The sequence below is a fragment of the Pteropus alecto genome, unplaced genomic scaffold (assembly GCF_000325575.1).
Source record: "Pteropus alecto unplaced genomic scaffold, ASM32557v1 scaffold98, whole genome shotgun sequence".
Lineage (NCBI taxonomy): Eukaryota > Metazoa > Chordata > Mammalia > Chiroptera > Pteropodidae > Pteropus > Pteropus alecto.
In genome coordinates, this window is record NW_006443570.1 from 12,184,889 (window position 1) to 12,205,980 (window position 21,092).

The 21,092-nt window shown below is 35.6% G+C and overlaps 2 protein-coding genes and 1 pseudogene across 2 annotated transcripts in view; 2 read left to right on the plus strand and 1 right to left on the minus strand.

Annotated features, from left to right (window-relative positions):
- The window catches only part of CLTC (clathrin heavy chain), a 63,434-nt gene extending 52,992 nt beyond the window's left edge, over positions 1-10,442 (plus strand). The window contains exons 28-32 of the mRNA XM_015599211.2: positions 62-172; positions 1,369-1,539; positions 1,901-2,122; positions 7,018-7,093; positions 9,068-10,442. Of these exons, the coding sequence (XP_015454697.1) occupies positions 62-172; positions 1,369-1,539; positions 1,901-2,122; positions 7,018-7,093; positions 9,068-9,192 (705 nt within the window). The 3' untranslated portion in view covers positions 9,193-10,442. The remainder of the gene's footprint in view (positions 1-61; positions 173-1,368; positions 1,540-1,900; positions 2,123-7,017; positions 7,094-9,067) is intronic.
- Positions 10,443-14,174: 3,732 nt separating this feature from the next.
- PTRH2 (peptidyl-tRNA hydrolase 2) overlaps positions 14,175-21,092 on the minus strand; it is an 8,919-nt gene continuing 2,001 nt past the window's right edge. Inside the window, exon 2 of the mRNA XM_006924894.3 lies at positions 14,175-14,796. Coding sequence (XP_006924956.1) covers positions 14,257-14,796 — 540 coding nt within the window. The 3' untranslated portion in view covers positions 14,175-14,256. The remainder of the gene's footprint in view (positions 14,797-21,092) is intronic.
- On the plus strand, positions 20,491-20,609 carry LOC112473470 (annotated as a pseudogene).

Genomic DNA, 21,092 nt, shown 5'->3' on the forward strand with positions numbered 1-21,092 from the left:
TAACTCTTGTTCATGGAACTTTAACAATGTACTACAAATAAACAAACTTTTTATTTTAAAGGTCAAACAGCTACCGCTGGTGAAACCATATTTGCGTTCAGTTCAGAACCACAACAACAAATCTGTAAATGAATCACTGAACAACCTCTTTATTACAGAGGAAGATTATCAGGTAAAACCTTTTGGTTCTTGCATATATTCTCAAAACTCAGGTTATGATTGGCTTGTAAAGTTGGTATGCTTTGCAGTAAAAAAAGTCCATTACCCCTTAGGATTATAAACGGTAGGTACTTGTGTGCCTAGGTTCTAAATTTAGTGAGGTTTTCAGGATTGATAAATCCGATTTCTAATTAAGTGCCAGTTTGCAGAATTTTGCTTAGATCTTATTTTATTAAAAATATTACAGTTACTTCATCCCTAAATACCTATATTGTAGGTAGGGTTGAAAGTCTTTGATCTCGTACTAATACTAGTCCATAAAACTTAGCTGGTATTAAGTGTATTTATTCACTGCTTTTCTGTTGTTGTTGTTTAATTTTATTATTAGTTTCAAGTATATAGTACATTGGGTAGACATTTACATAGTTTATGAAACTGATTGCTCTTTCTATCCTCTGGCTCTATACCTAGCCATTACATTAATGCTGACTACATTTCCTATGCCATGCTCCTCATCCCTGTGACCATCTGTCAACTAATAATTTATACTTCTTTAACCCTTCACCCCTTTATTCCAGTTCCCAACCTGCCTCCCCTCTGGCTGTCACCAGATTGTCTTCTATATTTGATTCGCTGCTTTTCTTGCCTAATACCAGATTAGTATCTATCTTTTGATAAACTTTCTCTTGTGAAGGATTTCACAAAAATAAAATTAGTTAAAATTCAGCTAGTTGCCTTTTTTCCTGCTGTCAGCATGATTTTCTTTTCGGCTCAGATCCCACACCCATCTGTATGAGTGAATATCATGTTGAGTTGTATCAGGAGTTTCCCTAGAACATAAAATCTTTCTCTCCAAATTACAGATCTTCCCAGTTTTATAACCATTTAGTTACTCCTTGATACTGAAAACCTTCAAGAAAATTGCACCTTTAGAAACTTTACAGTGCCTTTGAGGACTTTGTTATATAATTAGATTGAAGAACATTGATACTTGTTCACATTTCAACTTTGTGGTTTAATGCTTGTATCTAAGCTGTCATATTACAATAATGGTTCATTGATCAAGTCACATTATACAAATATATAGTATATTGTTCAAATTATATACAATCAGTTATGTACAGTAAGTCTCGTTGAGCAAGAATGATGGAAATAAACTTTAAAGTGAAACACTGATTTTGCATTTGAATGGCTTTATTTTTTTTTAAGGCTCTGCGGACATCAATAGATGCTTATGACAACTTTGACAATATCTCGCTTGCTCAGCGTTTGGAAAAACATGAACTCATTGAGTTCAGAAGAATTGCTGCTTACCTCTTCAAAGGCAACAATCGCTGGAAACAGAGTGTAGAGCTGTGCAAGAAAGATAGCCTGTACAAGGTAGATAAAGTTGGCGGGGGCAGGGCTATTAAAACCAATTACTAGATGATCTGTGTTAACCCTAAAATGGCATATTACAAGTGATATATCATGGTAGATTAAAAATGGTATATTATGGTTTATAGAAGTATTAGCTTTGTGAATATGAGAATTACCCTTAAATCCCCATTTGAGATGGTAATCAAGTCAAACTTTTCTTTTTTTAAAAAACAAGAGAATGCTTTACTCTGTCTTTTCTTTTTCTTTCAATCTTAAATGATAAAGCTGGGAGGGTTTTTTTCCCCTGTGGAATTATTTGGTTTACCAGTTCAGTATATTTGAGTTTAATGTTTGACCTTCACCCTTTCTTTCCATTGAATAGGATGCAATGCAGTATGCCTCCGAATCTAAAGATACAGAGTTGGCTGAAGAACTCCTACAGTGGTTTTTGCAGGAAGAAAAAAGAGAGTGCTTTGGAGCTTGTCTCTTTACCTGTTATGATCTTTTAAGGCCAGATGTTGTCCTAGAAACTGCCTGGAGGCACAATATCATGGATTTTGCCATGCCCTATTTCATCCAGGTCATGAAGGAATACTTGACAAAGGTAATGGTACCTTTGGGTACATTCTGAACTAATTATCTTTAAGCTGTGTAAAACTCCACGTGCAGACTTGTCGTTTTTGGTTTTTTTTTTTCCAATTGTTTTTTTCTCTAGTAGAAATAAGTCAATTGATCATAAAATATTCCTGTTCAGAAATTTTTAATATCTGACAAATGACGTTGCATAGGAAAGGGAACTCAAACGTAACTTGTCAGAATGTTTCTCCTCAATGTATTTCTGAGGATGAATAGTATTACTTCTAAATTGTATAGTATTTTTTTTAACATTTGATAAATTTTTTTTCAAAATAACATCTTCCTCAAATTAGTTCTTATAACTAAGTTGTCCATAACTTAGTAGTGTAGAGTCCTTTATTTGATTGGTTCTTGACTTTAATGTGTATGCCCTTTTACCCTGGGGAAGCTACATCTGTATTCTTAACATCCTGTTAATCATATTTTGATAGTTTAACCCCTAATTTAATAATATTAAAGGAGGTTAACAATGAACACATTTCCTAAAAGTGTATTAAACAAGTTTGGAGTATAGTCATATGAAATTCACTTATTCATCTTAATGTCCCTTTTTCATGTTAGAATATTTTTTACTTACCCTATCTTCAACAGTTACTAGCTTTTTTGCTGTAGAGCATTTAAAAATAGTCCTAAAGGATTCATTTCATCAAAGCAAAACATGCTTATTAAAATCAGTTTCATATCTGATCTCTTGAGCATGCCTGTTTGAAGGGGTAAAAATAACACACTACTAACAACCCCCAGTATACTGAATATTTTCTTCGGCTACCATCCAATTAGATACTATTGTGTTCAATTATAATTTTTTAAGAATAAACACTTTCTTTGTATAAACTACTTAAAGTTCAGTGTAAGAGAAAAAACAGTTGCGTTAATCTTTGCCATAGATGAGAATAGCTTCTTATGTGTTATGCCAACTTGTGAGACCTGGCTCTAAGCTGCTGTTAACCAAAATGCTGTAAATTTTACTAGCGTTTAAGCTGCTTTCTTTCACACTGACTCTAGCATAAATTCTTCTGCAGTAAGCTCTGAAGTTAAGAAAATATATATTCTAAATTTTGCTTCCAGTATGCCCTTTATTTTCACTTTTCTCATACCTTTTTTAGTGGTTAGATGTTTCTCCCCTAAACTTTTGTTGCTGATTCTACCTTTTTATGCTCAATATGGAATTTGATTTTTTTCTAAGCTGCACCTTCTGAATTCCTTTGCAGGTTGATGCAATAAAGGAAAAGGTGAAAGTTGATTCTTTTCCATCTTTAAGTCTGGAGAACTAAGACTAAGGAATTTGCATGATTTTTTTTCCTTCCTTTTCTACACTGCTGCTGCTGCTTTTTCCCCCCAATAAATTTTCACTAAAGCCTCTGCAAGTCCCTTGAAACATAACTATAATAGAGCTGTAGGACATTAGTAGATGTTTGCTACTAATCGGCTAATAGGCTTTAGGAAGGGCAGGAGGCTAATCAGTAGTTGGTTCACAGTCTCTCTTAAATGTATTATTAAAAACTGAGCATGGTGAGTTTCCATATTCTAAAGTTTCTTTTCCCTGTCAGGGTATCTGGACTGTAATAGGATTTTCTTAATACTCTAAATAAATTTAAGCAGCCTCTGGTTTTATTTTGTGAGCTTGCCTGACAGTTGTTGAATTTATATATGTACTTACATGCCCTAAAAGGCTTCTGGGGTTTTTTGGGTATTGAAGGACTGTGATCCAGTTTCTGATCTCTTGATTCTTACTAATTTTTTGCTGAAAATAGATACAAGAGATACTAGCTGCTTCTGAAGAGACTTTCCTCATGTTTCTCCAGGTGTCCAGTTCTTATGGTGCTAGTCCATTTTCAAGAGGAATCAAAACTTTAAATCGTGAGAGTAGCTTGCTATAATTGTTGCTAAGCAACATGGATTATTTCTGTATGTAATGAAGCAATATTGACTTCTACTTTCTATAAAAAGGCATACCTCCTAAGCTGCCTAAAATTTGCTCTCTTATTCATCTGTTGGCTTGTCCAAGTTCAAATTTAGGCACTTTTTGGTTGCTGCTACCTTCATTGGCTTGTCTCCATCCCAATATAAATGAAACCAAGTTTCAGACTTACGTCTGGTGTCAAATTTTAATAAGAAAAGGGTGGAGAGGTAAAGGAGAGTTTGAACAAATTTAAAAGAATTTGGGTGGGGGACAATGCCTTGGAATTATGTCAAACCAAACTGGAGTCACCATTGGAACTTAGGGCAAACCTGAGTAAAATGCATTGTGTGTGAGGCCCTTCAGCAGCTAGTAAGCAAGGCAGTTAGAAAGCGTGTGTGTGAAAAACAGGTAATTGAACTGCAGTGTTATGCATTGTTTCAAATCAAGCATGTACAACAGTCATTGCAATTACATCATACTACTTTTGAAACCCTTAAAGCATTGCTGTGAGCTGTGTGTGTTTCTTGAGAGCCTGTATAGCAAGTCATCTTCAGATCTCACTTCTTGCTTCAGTACTTTTGCCTTTTTTTCATGCACACATACACCAAAATAATTGACTGCATGTTAACTTTTCCTCTGCAGCATATTGCAGTCTTTGTGGAAAAGCCTTTTACATTATAGCGAATTTTCAGTAGTACAGATGGAACTGAACTCAGTGACGTACTTACCTGTAATTTTTCTTTTTAAATCCAAGGATCAGAAACTTTTGTTACAGCTCTTAACAAAAGCTTATGTTCATAAAAGCCTTTGCTGCTTTTCTTTTTTGAGCAATCTAAATTGGGTCAGTAGAAACAAAAATTGGATGATGCTGTGCCAGAGGCTGTCCCATTATATAGAAAGATCAAAATTTTTTGCTTAGCTTGATGTTACTTCGAATTCTTACTCCTCCCCCTTCCCTGCCCCGCCTTGTCCAGCCTGCCTTTGTCTATGCTGGGCATTGTGATATTGCCAGCTCTTCTAAGTCTTACATGTACTTCTGTAATAGGACTTCTGTCTTCAACATCTGACTCAGACATTAACGTCTAAACATGTATTCACTTAAGATTCTTTTCCTTGAAAGTCTGGAAATGTATTGTTTGGTGGTGGTTTTTTGTTGTTTTATTTTTCTTCTTAGACGTTATTAATGTACAGTCATCCATGTATTTTTTTGTACAACCTCTATCTAGCTCACTCTTGGATACTGTTTAGGTTAGCAGAACCCCACCTAACTCTTGATGGCACATACTGTGCTTTATATAGCTATAATAATTTTTATTTCAAGTTTAATGCCAAACAGTGGGTATTTCTCATGGTACTTATACTCCATAGTAGTCTTTGATTTGATATTGGGGTAATTTATAGCAGATGAATACTTAGGCTATAAAATAGGAAAATAGTATATAAAAGCAAAGTAACCCATCTTCCTAAGGTAGAAAAACCACATTTTAATCTGAGGGTGTCTAGAGTCTGCATTATTTTACTTTTCTCAGATTTTGTTCCCTTACAAATTAGGATGGATTAGACCTGTATTTATTATATTTAATATGAAATCATTAAAATATGTATAAAATGCTGTCCTAATCTTAATAGTCTATCTGGAGACCCCCAGCATACTATTTTAAATAGTTTTGAATAGAAATTAGGGCCTGTTTTAACCTTTTTAGGACCCGATCATTAGGGGCTTTTTCTTTGAAGTTTGCATGTCTTTTTTTTTTTTCTTGTGAGTGATTTTTCACTATTTGCCTTTTTTGAGAACATGGAATAACTATTTATAAAAAGTTCCTTCCTTAACTCTGCCTGCTATCTCACTGAGCACATGACTTTGAAAACCGCTAGTAGTAATAACATCGAGATTTGAAGTTTAGTTTTACTTCAGGTATAATGTAGTCCAAGTATAATGCTTTGGTTGAGATACCAACTTTTAAATATAGTGTAAAAGGCAAATGAAAGTTACATGGTGAAGATGTCCTAATCCCCTTGTCCTTATGTCATTTTTCCCTAATTCTTCACAGAATTACATAATCAAATTATGCTAGTCCTAGAAGGAACTTTGGAGATTTATCTCATTCAACCATGTCATTATATAGACAAGGACATTTTTTTGAGGGTCAGTATAGTGGTTTGCCGTGGTGTCACAACTAGTTAGTGGAAGGGCCTGTGTACTCCAGGTCTTTTCTTTCACTAATACATTTGGACTCTTCTTCAGTATTATTTCTGTCTGATACTATCCACTTTTATTGAGAGTAGCTAGCATATAATAGCCTTTATTCTTTGGCTTAATTAAAAGCAAAAAAATTCTTCCTCAGAGAAGTTGAGGCAAATTAGGTATTCCTAAATACTTCTTAGAAAATAGAGCATAAAAACATGCAGCCTGTCTTTATATAAAAAGATCAGTTATGGAGCCACTTGAGTCTTAAACTTCAGGCCATACTTGTAACCCAATATCAGCAGAAGCTGGGCACACTGGGCAAGAGGTAGCTTATCTGCCCAAGTTCTTGTCCAGTCATTAGACTTATTTGATTTTTTTGAATACCATTTCCTTTGGGGAGGAAGACTTGCCAGGTCATGAGTTCATTATTATTGTCTTTGATAGGATTTAACCTTCATTTGAAAAAGTGGTTCCTTCTCATTATCTCCCTCCCTCAGGCTGGCTGCATCCTAGCATGCCCAGTTTTAGCCTGGCGTGCGCTTTTATGGCATTTATAAATCCCTCCTTCTTGAGGGTTTATAATGACAGTGCTAAAAATCAAGTTGACTGAAGTATGAACATTGCCATTGAATTTGAGGGGGCCTGAGAATGTTCTTTCTAGTCTGTTTTACTTTGACAAAATTTAACATACTAAGGCTTTTCCACTTTCTGCCATACACCTAGGTTTATGATACTTTTGAGGTGCTAATTAACATTACCTGTTTTTCTCCAGGTGGATAAATTAGATGCTTCAGAATCACTGAGAAAAGAAGAAGAACAAGCCACAGAGACGCAACCTATTGTTTATGGTAATCTCTATCTCTTTTTAACCTCACGGAAATATAGTAGACAAATGTTTCACTTGTTAGGGATGTAGCCTCAAAATAGAAATAGAATAAGCTGCTAAAGTGCAAAAGTCCGAGTTAAGAAATCATTCTCTCATTTTTCCCCCCTGCAAACAGCCTTAAAGCAGGCATTGACATTATTCACTGAGATAATCATTGTTAAAATAATTTTTTATTTTTCAAATACAGTTGACATACGATATATTATTTTCGCGTGTATGGCATAGAGATTAGACATTTATATAACCTACAAAGTGATCACCCTGATAAATCTAGTACCCATCTGACACCATACATAGTTATTACAATATTCACTAAGGTAATCTTAAATGCAAAAATAATCTCAAAAACTTAAATCATAACCTATATTTTCTTATTGCCTGGTCACTGATTGATTGCTTATATATAAATTACTGAGAAGTATTGGTGAGTTCAATTTCTCAGAAGTGCCAAGGCTGTCTTTAGTATGCTCTACATAAAGAGAACATCTCTTTAAATTTTAACTGAGACAGAACTTGGGTAGAGTTACCATATGAGAACTTTCCAGAGAGATAAGATCTTTAGACTCAGTGAATATTTAAGGCAATTTAGTTTCTTCTTACATGTGCATGTCTGAACTACTTCGTACCCTTTCCATTTCACTTGTTGGTGAACAGATTCATTTGAACAATGAACTTGAAGGGTTCAAGTTCAAGAACACTGTAACCAAATATTCTTTGGAAGAGGACATAAAATTATGACCATTACTTCTCATCTTGTTAAAGGAAATGATAATACAAATTTATTATGGCATTATCTCCTTTATATTGTAAATAAAAAGGACTTTGGGAATTTAGAGAACCCAGAGTAGTTTTGATAAAGTTGGAGAAGATAAAACTCTAAGTATATTCTTAGAGATGACAGAGCAAGTTGCTTGACATATCTCAGATAGAAAAAATTAGGAACAAAAACAGGGTGAGTGCAATAATTTGGGGGCATCTGCTGAATTTGGCTTGCCTTCAGGGTGTTTAAATGGACAGGCCTTGTAGGCCGTTGCCAGTGGGGCGGAAATTTCAAGATAGATGTAAATAGGTTAGAAGTGATTTTTATAACCTGCTGAGTTTTATAAACTGCTGGTTTTCAAAAATGAATTTGCTCACCAAAGACAATTTTTGTTGCTGTTCATAAAAAGAAGAAACATGAGGTCATTTGTGCTGGGAGAAATCTTGCCCTAGGTTTACATTCTAGTGAGAAAGTACTTATTCTGTGGGGGTTGGGAAGAAGCGTTATGTTTTCTCTCTCTAAATAAGCCAGGGTTCTCTGTAGGTTTTCTGTGTGTGGTTAACAACTGTTTAAACTTCATAAGAGTGTTAACATAATATTCAAAAGAGAGATTTGTACTAATATATTTCATACCTAACGTATATTTGAATATGTCTTGTTTTTTATTGCTTTCTCTAAGTACTGGATTCTTTGCTCAAAATGCATTAGGTTTTATTACTATTTAGATGTATTTAAATCAGAAATTTAAATCTAACTTTAAAAGTTCAGTTGTTATTAAAACCATGTCTGTTAAAAAATTATTTTCCTGTGCTAATTATATTGTCACCAAATATAACTTGCAAATGCCATGTGGTGATAGGTGTATTTGCAGATGCCTTGCCGGATCACGTCAAGCATGCATGTGCATATTGCTTTAAATGATATGAAGTAACGTAATTGCTGTTAACAGTTCTGGCTCTTGACCCTGCACTGTTTGTTGGCCTTTTTGGCAGGACCCTTCTTAGGGTGATCGTTAGTGCCAAAATTGTGACAGTCAAAAGTGCCGCTACAAGACTCATTCCAAATTGTGATTATGCCACTAGAATAGGGAGATTGGAGTGTGATCGTCCTACAATGCTAACAGTTTTTACCACCCCCTTGCCCCTGCCCCTGCCCCTTTTTGTTTTCCATCTTTAGGTCAGCCCCAGTTGATGCTGACAGCAGGACCCAGTGTTGCAGTCCCTCCCCAGGCACCTTTTGGCTATGGTTATACTGCACCACCCTATGGGCAGCCACAGCCTGGCTTTGGGTACAGCATGTGAGACGGAAAGCTGATCCTGTAGTCGCCTATTTTCGTACTGAAACATCGTCTCTACCTGCTTCTCAGTGTATAACAGGAAAACAGGCACATGTTCTTGTAATCTTTATTTCATGAAGGACAACTTTTTGTTTCTAACTATAAACTTGGATCACTTATGTTAAAAGCTTATTTCACATTCCGCATCATTTTAGAATTTATTTTCAAAGGGGAATAGTTTCAATGTTTTATTCACGTGGGCTTTTTTTCTTCCCCCTCATTCTTTGAAAAACTGCTTAATATTCGATCTGTTGTGAAGAACCTGATTTGCACTCTGTAGTGTTAAAAGAAAAAAACTCTAATATTGAATCTCTTAAATTTAGTGTATGTAAACAGCTTACAATATGTATTGTCTAAATGCATTTAAATCTCTTTTATTCAAAGAAAAGCTAAAGCGAATATATTGGTATGTGACCATGCAAGACTGTCAATGCCAGCCAAGACAACACTAATCAGCATAACCCTACACTGGACTGCAGTGCTCTCCAAATTATTTGAAAAATGCATTACAGACAACTTGCCTGAATTTTAAATGAGCATAAAAGGCCCTCTAACCTATGCAGGTTTCCTCATTACGCATATAGAAAATGCTAGTGTGTTTTTGCTCACTCATATGTAACAGGTGCCCTTATGTTGTGCTGTATCCTGTGCTTTTTCTGTGGGACCATTCCATTCAGGAACAAAGAGCACCATAATTCCAATCCGTGTGTATTTACTAACCCTTCCCTAAGGTTTGTGTATGTTGGATATTGTGGTGTTTTAGATCACTGAGTGTACAGAAGAGAGAATTCAAACAAAATATTGCTGTTCTTCAGTTTTGTGGAATTTGAAATTACTCAAATTTAAAATAAATTACTGGACTGTGGAAATAATATGTAGAATGGCAGTTTTAATTAAATACCTCTTAGACTTAAACCAAAAGAACCATGGTAGTTTCATATTGGATACTGAGGGTGCAGGGAGGCGTGAGAGCCGAAGTGGAGTGCGGTTGGGGACATGTGGAAGCACTATAACACATCGTGTGCATAACTGTAGTTAATGTGGTACATACGGTAGTGTAAAGAACCAGTCAGTACTATAGTGGGCTACATTTCAGCTGTCTCCATTGTTTGAACCAAGTGGCACTTAACAGGTTTTTTCTAAGCTTTTCCCTTAAATGACCAGATTATGGATATTATATTAACTTGAAATAAAAGTATATAAACGTGTCATTAATATGCTGTTCCTTGTGTTGAAATTGTATGAGTCCTCAAATTATGAGTAGTTTAGGCTGATTTTTAAAAACCAGTATTTGAATCCAACCTTTTGCTGAAAAGTTCCCTTCACTCTTAATCCTCAGTAGAGTTAGAGAGCCCCCTACCTAGCCTGTATTGCCACAGAAGGGTTTTTAAAAACTTAGAACCCCTGCTCTTCCCCCATCTTCAGTTTCTTCTATAGGAAATAATAGTATTAGCTGGAAATTCCCCCATCCCCCTTTAAACATCTTGCTGTTGGAGCCCTGGCTGTATTTGTGTTTCTGCTGGATCTCTGCCCCTTTCATTGTCAGAATCAAGAATAGTAGTTGGCCCAGTGAGCTCATTCTTTTCAGAGTCAATATATGTTCTCTTAGACCTTTCCCATACTTTGAATCAACTGTTTTTTTATCAATGGAATCTTGTTTTCTTTCCCTTCCTTAATAGAAGTTAAAATATTTTAGTAAAGGCTTTCTTATAGCATACTTGAAAAAAATTTTTTTAAAGAACAATAAAAAAGCCTTGTATTAATCTGGTGCTATGTCCTGTGATACTGAGTTGCCACTTAAGCCATCCATAATGGTCTTCTATAGGAGAAAGAGAAACTGCTGTATTGTATGTCTCAGGTTCAAATCCTGAGCAAGCTGAACTTCTGAGCTTGTCCTTAATGTATATATTAACATCGAGTACTTTTCAGAGTTATTTGCAAGAGTATGTTAAAATCACAAAATGCCTAGCTCAAGACTGGGCAGTAGAAAGTGTTGTACAATAAATGGTAAATTGGTAAACTGTATTTTAAAGGGGTCTTCTCTAACATTACTTTGAACAGGAAGATGGTCTGGGAGAAGGAATTGAAAACAAGAGTACTGAGTCCTTAGCACTCTAAAAGTAACAAACAGGAGAGAAGGGGAGACATGGGAATCTTCTCAGGTGGTAAAAATTCTTTCAGTGATCTTCGTCCCTAGTATCCAAATATAGTCTTTGTACAAAAAACCTGTGTGATATTTGTTGACAACTATTTTAACATAGACATTAGTATAATAGCAAGAGACTGATGCTCTTCAAGTAGGGCTGCTTGAATGTTCTGTAAATTGATTCAGTCAGGCAGAGATCTCATTCTAGTTTGGTTCTCGAACTTTTTTTTTAGAGCTTTGGTTTTTGTGGGGATTGTATTTATTGATACTTAGTGCATTAGTAGTTAAAACAGAATTTTTAAAAATCTAAGTGTTAACAGTAAATTCATTCCATGTTAACGTAAACAATTATGAGGAATCATATTTCCCAAAAGTGATAACTGGCACTGTTTTTTAAATCTCTTCAAAGTTCTCTTAATAGAAGATTGATAGGTTCTCACATCTGCTTCTGCATTTCAGTCTGTTACTGTTGTTTTTGTTAAAGTATATAAAGAAAATTCTGGCCTCATAGTTACGTAATTAGGAAAGGAGTATTTTAATAGCCTTCAAAGAAAGGCTAGTTGAAATGTGGAATCAAACCATGAAAGTGAACACTTGTACTATTATATTAAAATTTAGTCTGTCTTTATTTGGATCTTTTACCCATGCATGATTTGTACCCTCATGCACTGGTTATGTGGAAGACACTGATTTACGAAGTTATATAGTTCTTCTAAATGTTGACACATTTTAAAAATCATTTGTGAGGTACACTGATTTTATCAGAATAGTCTTAAGTTTTGAGAAGCTTGGAGGCAAGGCAGATAAAAGTTTTCCTAAATACTGCCAATTGTTATATATGAGAAAATATTTGCCACACACCCAGATCTGGATAACCAGAGTATGTGAGTTGTTCTTGCCAGTAGAAATGTTGCATGACAAAAGCGGCTATTTCAGCTCAAAACTAGCCACATAAGTCTTTTTCTCAAGACAACAATCATACTTCAGTGTATACCAGAAGTGTTTAATGCTACACAGAATATTAAGATAAATAGTTAAGGGTCAAATTTAATAATATTTTTACTGTTTCATCAATATTGAGTGAAACTTTTTTTTTTTTTTTTTTTACTGTGAGTGTAGGGCAGTGAAAACTACAATGACTACTTGTACAGGTAGGTATTCTTGCCTAAATTTGTGAAAGGTGCCAGTTTTAACCACCATTGCTTTTGTATTAGTGCAAATGCCAGCACAGTGGAAAAGAAAAATAATGTCTTAGTATTATGAAAATAATTTTTGACCCCCTGAAAGTGTCTTAGAGAACCCATGGGCTCTGCCCATACTTTGAAAACTACAAGATTATGAACCTTAAAAAATAAGTTTTAAGTACAGGTGAACTAGAAAACATATTTCTGGAATAGTATAAAAATTCAATTTGTATACTATTCATCCTAGTAGTTATGTTATGACTTATTACAGTTCCTTGAATCAGTCACAGCAGGCCATCCTGTTGGGAATGCACTGTTCTTTGAACTTGGAACCGTTAGTCTCTGAGGCAAACCTCAGAAATTACTGGAGCCAGAAGCATGCTTTTAGGATTGAGTTCTCTTCAACTCAGTTACATGATGTTGCATCACTTTTGAATCTAGCAGTATAAACATTCTATATAGAAACAGTTGCTACTGTGGCATCATTCACAGTTAAAATTTCTCCTGTGCTGTCTTATGTTCGTGTAAATGGTATAAAACTGACTAAATATTAGAACCTTTTAAGACTGGCTGCAGTAGTCTTTAGTGTTCTCTCCACACTCAACTCAGCCTTAGTTGTGCTATCATGCTGCTTATGTTGATGTTAACTGCTAACTAATGCTAATTACTGTTGAAGTTAACCATGGAGAGTTGGAGCCACTTAATATGCATGTGCCTGTTACCAAAATTATCCCTGGCATCATCATAGTTTTTAGGGATATAGTGAATTTAGAAATACTGTCAGGATCCCCCTAAAAAATGGCTTTCAGGAAAAATGGCTTTTTGCAAGAGATTGCAATAAAATAAAATAAAGGAAGCTATGTAGCTTTGGTAGCTGGGAACTTTTTATTCTGAGCAGCAGGTAATTACTGGAATTATGTCATGTGAAGTTAAAGATTGAAAGAGAAATAAAGGTCTCCTAAAATAACTGATTAAGTTCCTTGAGTTGTAGGTAAACAGTGGATGTTGGGATGACACTACATTCTCTTCACAATTGCATAAATCCCTATGTGTGCCCATTACCACATTCAAGGTCTATACAAGTCACTTCACGTTTCAATGCCTTCATTGTTAGGGAAGGGTCGGGGAAGACTTTTATAGGCTATGATATAGAACCACTGCTGAGAACCTTTGGCTAGTGTGGGTCAGGGAACTGAACACGAAGCACTGCACAGCTGGGTTATATCAATGCTATAAAACCTCAACTTAGACAAAAAACCCAGAAGGTTAGATTCTAAACCAGTTGTGTAACTATACCACGATCTATTAATAAAATGCAGGCTATCAGTCATCTAAAAAGTGTATCCAATAAGACTACCTTTGAACCCCTGATCCTCCAAGGGGGACAGCAACATAGTCTTGGGGAAGAACTATGAGTACAGAGCCTAACCATGCATAGGAAATGCTGTTTTCCTCCTTGTAATTTAATTTTGTTGTGACCTATTTCTTATTTTAAATTTTAGCACTTGAACCACCAGGACCACTTAACCAACTTTTCTTTTTTTTTACCCCAAGATAACTGTAACAAGTACATGGCAGAAGAACGGGGAACAGATTGTCATCTTGAGAATACTTAAATTAGGGGAAGAAATTCAGCTTTTATTGTTAGAATTTGACAGTTTCAATGCGGCGCTGGAACCATCATCATACAAAATTCCACTTAGTAAAGTTTAAGGTGACCAGTGACTTTGTCAACCAGGTCTGCTGGTCCTGGCCCAATTCCTAAGACTGTTTGAGAGCCTGGTGGAATCTGAGTACGTCCAGCATCTTGGATTAAACTGACAGTCAGTCCCAGCATTTTCGCATGGGTCAATAATTCAACCAGAGTTTCTTCATCAGGAGCTTTCACCACCACTTTGGGTTGGCCACAGTATTCCCATTGTTTGAGCAATTCAGGGTTTCTCCTTTGAATTTTCTTGTAGGCAGAAACAGCAGCATGAGAACACTGGGCAGCCACTTTCCCTTTTCCCATCTTTAAGTCATTTCGAACCACAAGAATCATTTTGTATTCCCCACTCTCTCCTAAGATGCTTGCTTCAGTTCCAGTCTCTCTCTCTTTCTCACTCACTGAGCTTTTGGGGATCATCCCAAAACGTACACGGAGGCCCCAGCCCAGGCACATGCCGCAAGCAACTCCAGCAGCCAAGCTGAGTACACCAGGATGAGTCAAATATTCCATCACCAAGGATTTGGAGAGCATCTTGAAGAAAAGGATAAAAGTTATCAGCATCTAGCAGTGAAATTTACAGGCTTATTAGATAAAACACCTTAACAGTATATAAGCAGCAACATTTAAAACTATATGAGGTCATCCAGAAAAAAGGAAAAATATATTTTGGATCTTATGCATGTACCATTTTCTTCTCTGTGAACTAGAAAAGATTCAAGATTATAGGTGAAGCCGTTTAGGTCATTTTGAATTTCAATATGAGATTCTGGATACAACAAAGTTTTGTTCCTCAGTCTAACTTCTGTGGAGAAAGGAAATGTTCTGTTTTACCACGATGCCCAAAAGATCTAAAGAAACCAAGAATAACTCCCGCTTTTCTGTGCTTATTTGTGTATTTATAATGCAGTAGATCTCAAAGGGGATGGTACCAGTCCCTCAGAGTTCCTGGTTGTCATCATAATGGGCCTGGAGTGAAGTACTTTGCTTCCATTTACTAGGCCTGTGCAAGGAATGCTGTCTTACAAACTGAGGAATTTGTCCCATGGAGCATTATTTTAGTTGAATTAATCAAGAAACCATTAATACCTAAGACTAGAACTCAACTTCATTTTACGTATGAATACAAAGTAATTTTTGCATAGTTTTAATATACACTGAATTTACCATAAGTGTATCATATAAAACAAAGGAAGATCCTCCTTTATCCTTTATTATTTTAGAAATTCTTTTTACCCCAGTAAAGCTGTTCATGGTATTTGAGACACCAATAAAATATCAGTCTACATTTGAAGCTACTGGATTCATGTGATTCTATGAATAGGCACAAGTCCTAGAAATACATTTTATCATAAATTTCCTTTTCTCGTTTATGTTACAATTAAGACATCATAAATGTTTTTGAAATTATATGGTAGATTATATAGTATCAAATTTTAATATGAGGACAGTATAGGGGAAGGGGATGTTAAACTTTGATATAATTCACAAACTATAAAATTCACCTTTTTAGAGTGTACAATTTTAGATTGTACAATTCAGTGATTTTTAATATATCCACAAGACTGTATAACAACGATCACCACTATCTAATTCCAGAACATTTTCATTACCTCAGAAAGAAACCTCTGTATCCACATTAGTAGTTGCTTCCCATTTCCCCCTCCCCCAGTCATTAGCACTAATCTACTTTGTCTTTATGGATTGACCAATTTTGGACATTTACATAAATCAAACCATACAACATGTGGCCTTTTGTTTCAGGTTTCTATCATTTAGCACAATGTCTGAAGATTCATCCATTTTGTAGCCTGTATTACTACTTCATTATTTTTTATTGATGGGTATACCACATTTTATTTATCCATCAGTTGATGGACATTTGGATGGTTTTCACCTTTTGGTGACTATAAATAATGCTGCTATGAGTACAAGTTTTTGTGTGGACATATGTTTTCATTTCTCTTGGGCATATACCTAGGAATCAAATTGCTAGGTCATGTGGTGACTGTAACTTTTTGAGAAACTGCCAAACTCCTAAAGTACTTACACCGTTTTTCACGCATTACAAATGATTTATTTTATGCTTTACAGTGTTTAATAAATCTCTAATTCAGAAAAAAGTCTTTTGCAATAGATCTTCACATAAGTCACGCCTGTCTCCAGATCTCAAAGAATTATTGGGAGGGCTATAATTGAGATAAACCAGGTCAAAAGACCTTCAGTAATTGTTAAAGAACAATGGACTACATTCAATGTCTGAAGGGAAAAAAAGTAAAAAACTGTATAAATTTGTCTCCAAATTATAAAAGTATAATTTAAGACATTATACTGTTGTACTTAGCTTGCTTTTTAAAGGCTGGATCTAAAAGATGCAGTTAATTAAAAAAATGAAACAACCTAGTATCCCCACACTTGGAATCTCAAATTCAATCCTTGCCCTCCGCAGAACAAAACTAATTCCCCTGAAATTGCTGCTTAATGCTCTTAAACCTGCAACTATTTTCACTTACTTGGAGTCCCTTAGAATTCTTTACTATTCAGATACTTTCTGAAATACCTACCAAAAAAACCCTCTGCAACTGATAGTTAATGCATTGCATTTTCTAGTCATCCTTTCTGGAGTTACCTCCTTCAATGCTCAACTTTTCCAGACACACAAGCAGGAAGACCAGGACTATGTGGTGAGGAAAATATTTCTAGAAGAAAGATTAGTCGATAGCACTTTGTCTCACATACTTTGTTCATTAGTTTTAGCAAAAAACTAATATGGGGTAGTTGCGGGAGGCAGAAGCTAATTTGAGGCTGGGTCAAGAAATAGAAAGTGAAAGAGCAGAAAGAAGCAATAGATATAAGGGGACGTGGAGAGAAGTAAAGATGAGTATATTTAAATGTCAATAGAGCCCAAGGAAAGGTAGGTAGATGCTCAGAATACAGAAAGAATAATTAACAATACAGAGCAGTAGGAGGAAGGGGACCTTCAGACCTCAAGAAGGGATTTCCTCTAGAAAAAAAGAGGCAACTTTCCCAGTGTGACAGTTTTAGATGTAGGTAAGCCTGTGGATTTGGAGGGAGGGAGGCTGTACAAAAGTCAAGCTGCAGTCAACAAGAAGAAGACTGAAATGAGTCGCAGTAAAACACAATAGGATTGCAATGGAATGTGGAAAACGTGGTTGAGATTAATAATGTTTTACAATGGTACCACACTGACCAGCTGTGATTTTCTCCAGTAGTACCTAGCAGCCCAAATATAGTTATAAATACAGAAGGAGAAATGACTTTATACTTCCGGAGCAAATAAAAGCCAAAAGATTAACACTACCTCATCACTGCCTCCAAACATACAAAATTATCTGCTGCACCCACATTCTTCTTTCATTATAATGGATAGGTGGTTTTATCCAGGTTTTGGAGATGGAATATTACACGGTGATACAAAATCCAGTATAGAAATGGTTATCTGGGGTATAGTCAGAAGTGTGTCACTAAAGCTCAACAGCTTTCTCTATTCTTTTAGGCCTCCTTCCTTCTACAAATATTGATTGGTCCTGCTCTTAGGTCAAGGAGATACCGGAGGACACAAAACAGAAAAGTCTCTTCTCTCATTGAGTTCACATTCTAGTAGTGGTTTAGAGGCGGCCCAATCCTAGTTTTGAATTTCCTTCACTTTATTTTAATAGCTCAAATGATACTGATTTCACAGTACAATGATATTGAATCAATGATACAATTACTATTTCAGTGATACTTCAAACATACTGTCATTTGGTCAATATAACGGTGAGAAGTTAGCATTATTTCTATATTAAAAATGAGAAAATTGAGGCCAAGAGAAGTAACATTCAAGAAACAAATGTATGATGGCTTCCTGTGGGCCAAGCACATATCTTGTTAGGTTGAGAATACAGTGACGAACAATGCAGGCCACTGCCAGTTGTTCATAGACCACTAGAGGAGACAAGTAATTACTGGGGTGGTAAATGTTATAAAAAGGTGTTAGGGGAGTACATAAAGGGCTTTTAGCTCAGTTTAGGAGGTCAGGGAAGGCTTCCTTGAGAAAATGACATTTAAAATGTGGCAAAGGATGACTATATATGGTATGTCAAATGACCTGAACGCAGTCCAGAAGCTGAAAGATGGAGGGAAATAGTAGCAGAGAATAAACCAGAGGAAAAAAAGGGCATGATCTAAATCATAGGCCTTATAAACAATGTTAAACAGTGTGGAATGTACCCTAAGGACAATGGGAAGCTGCTGCAGGGAAAGAATTTTTGTTTTCTGAAAGATTGCCTGAGGCTTCAGTGTAAAGAATGAATTAGAAGTTGGCAAGAATAGATACAGGGGATCAATTAGGAGGAGGCTGCTATAATGTAATAAATAATAGTAATAGTTAATAATTGCCAAGTATTTTGCTATATATTAGGCACTGGCCAAACAGTCTACATGAATTGTTTCCTCCAATGCTCCCAACGGTCCTTTAAGGTAAACATATATTTACTGTCCCCATTTTTAATATGTGGAAATCGAAGTACAGAGAACATAAGTAGCTCGCCCAAGTTCACACAGCTAGTAAATGGTAGCTGGATTCCAGAGCTCGTGTTTTTAACATTACTTCTATTTTTCCTTTCCCAATAGTCTAGTCGAAATGATGGTCACTTAGACAAGAGTAGTGGCCATGAGAAAGGAAAGAAATGGCTCAGGCACGTCTATATCATTTGGTGACTCACTGGAAGTCTGGTGATAAAAGAAAGAGAGAAGTTTAAAATGACATTTAAATTTGAAAAAATGGAAAATGGAGGTACTATTTACTGATGAATAAAACAGTAGGTTTGAAAGTAAAATAAATTGAAATCAATTTTAGATATATTATATTTGGTTTGCCCAAAAGACATCCTGGTTAGAGATGCCCAACAACAAAAAAAGGGGGAGGATAAAGATATCTCCCACTTTCCGAAAATCTACGTTACGCCACTTCACTTTTGTGAAAGACCTACACTGGTGCCGATTTTCATTACTCAAAAGAAATTTGAAAGGGACTTTCACTTTAAAAAAAAAGAAGGCAAAAACAGCATTCAGTGTTTGTTTTGCTGCTGTGAGCCATCAGGAGACAGCATGCACCTGGAGCAGTGAGAGCAACACTGCTTTTACTATGTAAGTGTTATTGTAGGTTTGTTGTGTTATTTGATATGATTTGGTAGGTTATTTTTTGGTTTTGGGAATGCTCAAAAATTTTCCATTTAAATTAACGGTAGTTGCTTCTTTGCTATATGCCATTTCTGCTTACAAAAGGTTTCATAGGAGTGCTCTGCTTTCAGACAGGGTATATGTATATTATTTTAAAGGTCAGAAGAGAATACAGATTTAAGAGACCTTGACATATAACTGAGGTTCCTAAAGTGATGAAAGTAGATGAGGCTACTGGGGAAAGTATACAGCGTGAAGAATGGGCAAAAATAGAATCATGAGGAAACAAATATTTAGGGTTCAAAGGAGAGTGACATGGAGTGGCCAGAGGTAAAAGTCACATATGGTAAGTTGTTAGCACCTAGTTTCAGTTCTCTTTAATTGGTGTGCTTAATATGGTGACAGGGCTGTACAGACATAGGACTTTATGGCTCTACATGCCTTTGCAGCCAGAACAAAAAAAAATTATTAGAACCCACATTATCTCATAATGTATCTATCATTTAGTGACTACATGATGCTTATGTACCAGCAGAACTTCTCTGATTATCTAATAACCAGACTCCAAATAAAAATATTCAATTATATTAAATAGTATACTATCTATTATGTCTACAATAAGAAGAATTCTCTGCACCAATTTCTAGGTTGCAAAGTAACCAAATATCCCATACATCACATTCAGGCACTATCTGGAGAAGGGAACTACATATAGAGAACCTATTATGTGTTGGATAACATGATAAACCCTTTACTTCCATTACTGTTGCTATGAAAATAAAAGGAAAGTATTATTAGCCTCATTTTAAAGATAAGAAAAATAAGAATCAGAGAAGCTGCTTATCCACAGTAACATAATAAGAGCATATAAAACATACTGAATCTAAGTCATGATAGAAAGCTTCTCATCTCAACTTTATCTAAAAACAGATACACCAATAAGAGTCAGTGAAAACAGAAAGTAGAAAAAGTTCCAGAAATTACCAAGTTTATCGCTTCTTTCCCATATCCCACAAGGTTTCTAATTTTAAAATGTTAAAATTAGTCTACGGCCATGCCACCCTGAATGTGCCTGATATTGTCTGATCTCTGAAGCTAAGCAGGGTTGGGCCTGGTTAGTACTTGGATGGGAGACCATCTAGGAATACCAGGTGCTGTAGGCGCTAAAAAAATAAATTAAATAAAAAATAAAATAATAAAAATAAATAAAATGTTAAAATTAATAACATCTTTTTTCCTTAGGATGTTCTAATCGTCTATCAACCTGATTAAATTCTCATCTAACTCCACTAAAAGGTGTTTCAGCCTATTCCCTTTTCTGCATATCTACTATAAACATACTGAAATACCCAGTGCTTGAAATTAAGGTAAAAATAACTATTCTTAGTCTCACAGATAATACTGAGCAATGAAGACACTGCAAAACAAACATGTCCTATAAAACCTTCCGCTTGGTGCCTTCTAATTTCTGTCAGACTAAACCCCTTTCACCAATGCTTTTGATCCCATTATCTTCTGAACCATGTCCCATCCATTAATTTCACTCCATTGGCTACCGCCTTTGGCCTTTCCAACCTAAAAAATCTTTTCCTCTTTGACCTTAAACCACTGCCTAACTTTTGTTCTTCTATTTACCCCTGAACATC